At 35.3% G+C, this 1675-nt stretch overlaps 1 protein-coding gene across 1 annotated transcript; it reads left to right on the top strand.

Annotated features, from left to right (window-relative positions):
* The first annotated feature begins 300 nt into the window (after positions 1 to 300).
* P2RY8 (purinergic receptor P2Y8) lies at positions 301 to 1481 on the top strand. The gene has a single exon (XM_018561255.1). It carries the CDS (start codon positions 344 to 346, stop codon positions 1421 to 1423), a length of 1080 nt encoding a protein of 359 aa, XP_018416757.1. The 5' UTR covers positions 301 to 343; the 3' UTR covers positions 1424 to 1481.
* The last annotated feature ends 194 nt before the right edge of the window (positions 1482 to 1675 follow it).

Raw genomic sequence — 1675 nt, 5'->3', positions numbered from 1 at the left:
AATGGAAGTGAGATATGTAGATACCTTGTGTTCTCATAAAGATCTACTGTGCTTTGCAGTGGTTCATTGAAGGTCTTTTTGTTTTTTTTTGGCCCACAATACCAAAAATTGTTGGGCTTTACCTTCTTATTTTGCAAAGTGAAAATTCTCTGCCGTTTTAATACATCAATCCCAATGTTATTTAACACTGTATGTCACTATATAGTAGAGTGGTATGGTATATTTTGGTTTATTTAATATAATGCTTAAAATATGGATTTTCTGCAAGTTTACATCTTTTTATTTTCTTTTTGCAGGGTTCTTTCTTCAAATGTCAGTGAAACGATCTTAACCTTGAGCCACTATGAACCTGTACAGCTTACCCAATGATTCCTCACCAGACAATGAAACTTTAGCTATGCTTGAGAATAACCTCATCTGGATTGCCTTACCTGTTGTATATTCACTGGTGGTTTCAATTAGTGTTCCGGGCAATATTATTTCACTATGGATTTTAATATTTCACACTAAACCAATAACATCCTTAATCATTCTCATGATCAATCTGAGCATCACAGACCTTGCCCTTGCCATAGTTCTTCCTTTCCAAATAAACTACCATTATAATGGGAATAATTGGATTTTTGGTAAAGATCTCTGTAATGTGGTGACCATCATGTTTTATGTGAACATGTACTGCACAATACTGACAATCATGTTGATCAGCGTGGAACGTTACTTGGGTGTTGTCCATCCAATGAAGTCAAGTGTGTGGAGGAGAAAAAGATATGCTGTTGGGGCGATTATTTCCATTTGGATTGTGTTGATGGCTGCATTCTATCCAATGGAATCTACCGACTTAACCTATGAAGTCAAACATCTAAACAAAACAACATGTTTTGATGTTCTCAAGTGGACCATGCTACCCAACATAATTTCCTGGGCAGCCTTCATTATTGTACTTTTTTTTATTTTATTCCTAGTTCCCTCTATAGTAACTATTGTTTGTTATGTTCACATCATTCGCAAGCTGATTCAGACATCCAACAGACATGGAACTGGGCAAGAGAGGAGATCAATCAACCTTGCCATATTTGTGCTCATAATATTTATCACCTGTTTTGCTCCCAACAATTTCATTCTTCTTATACATACAATTTTTCGCCTGTTTTTTGACAAAAGCTACTACCATGCTTACAAACTCTCACTTACGCTTAGCTGCTTAAGCAGCTGCGTGGACCCTTTCCTTTATTATTTTGCTTGTAAAGACTTTCGGAAGAAAGCTTTAGAACTGTGGCATCAGAGATTCAGGAGAACTAAAAGCTACGAGACCAGACGTGGTAGCATGTTCTCTGCACTTACATTTTCCAGCGGGCAGGCTGAGGCCTTAGAAAATGGAAACAATTACAAACATGAATGTAACAATCGTGAAAGTGATATGTAGGCAATATTTTTTTCACAGGACTTCCACAGAAAAAAATGGGATTTCAGTATATCAGCATTTTTAAACAGATCAGTGTAATTTAAACAAACTTTTGGGTTTGACTGATCAAAGAAACAGTGGACATAGAAAGAATCTCTCTATGAAGTATGTTTAAAGAAAACGACTTGATTAATAAAGTGTAAATAATAATTAGGAACAAGCCACTTTTCTTGTGTACATGTTGTGTTTTTTTTTTTTTTTTTTTTTAAATCT

Source organism: Nanorana parkeri, unplaced genomic scaffold, assembly GCF_000935625.1.
Source record: "Nanorana parkeri isolate BGI_ZX_2015 unplaced genomic scaffold, ASM93562v1 scaffold510, whole genome shotgun sequence".
NCBI lineage: Eukaryota > Metazoa > Chordata > Amphibia > Anura > Dicroglossidae > Nanorana > Nanorana parkeri.
The sequence above is the reverse complement of the archived record's forward strand: the minus strand, read 5'-3'. Positions and strand labels throughout refer to the sequence as shown.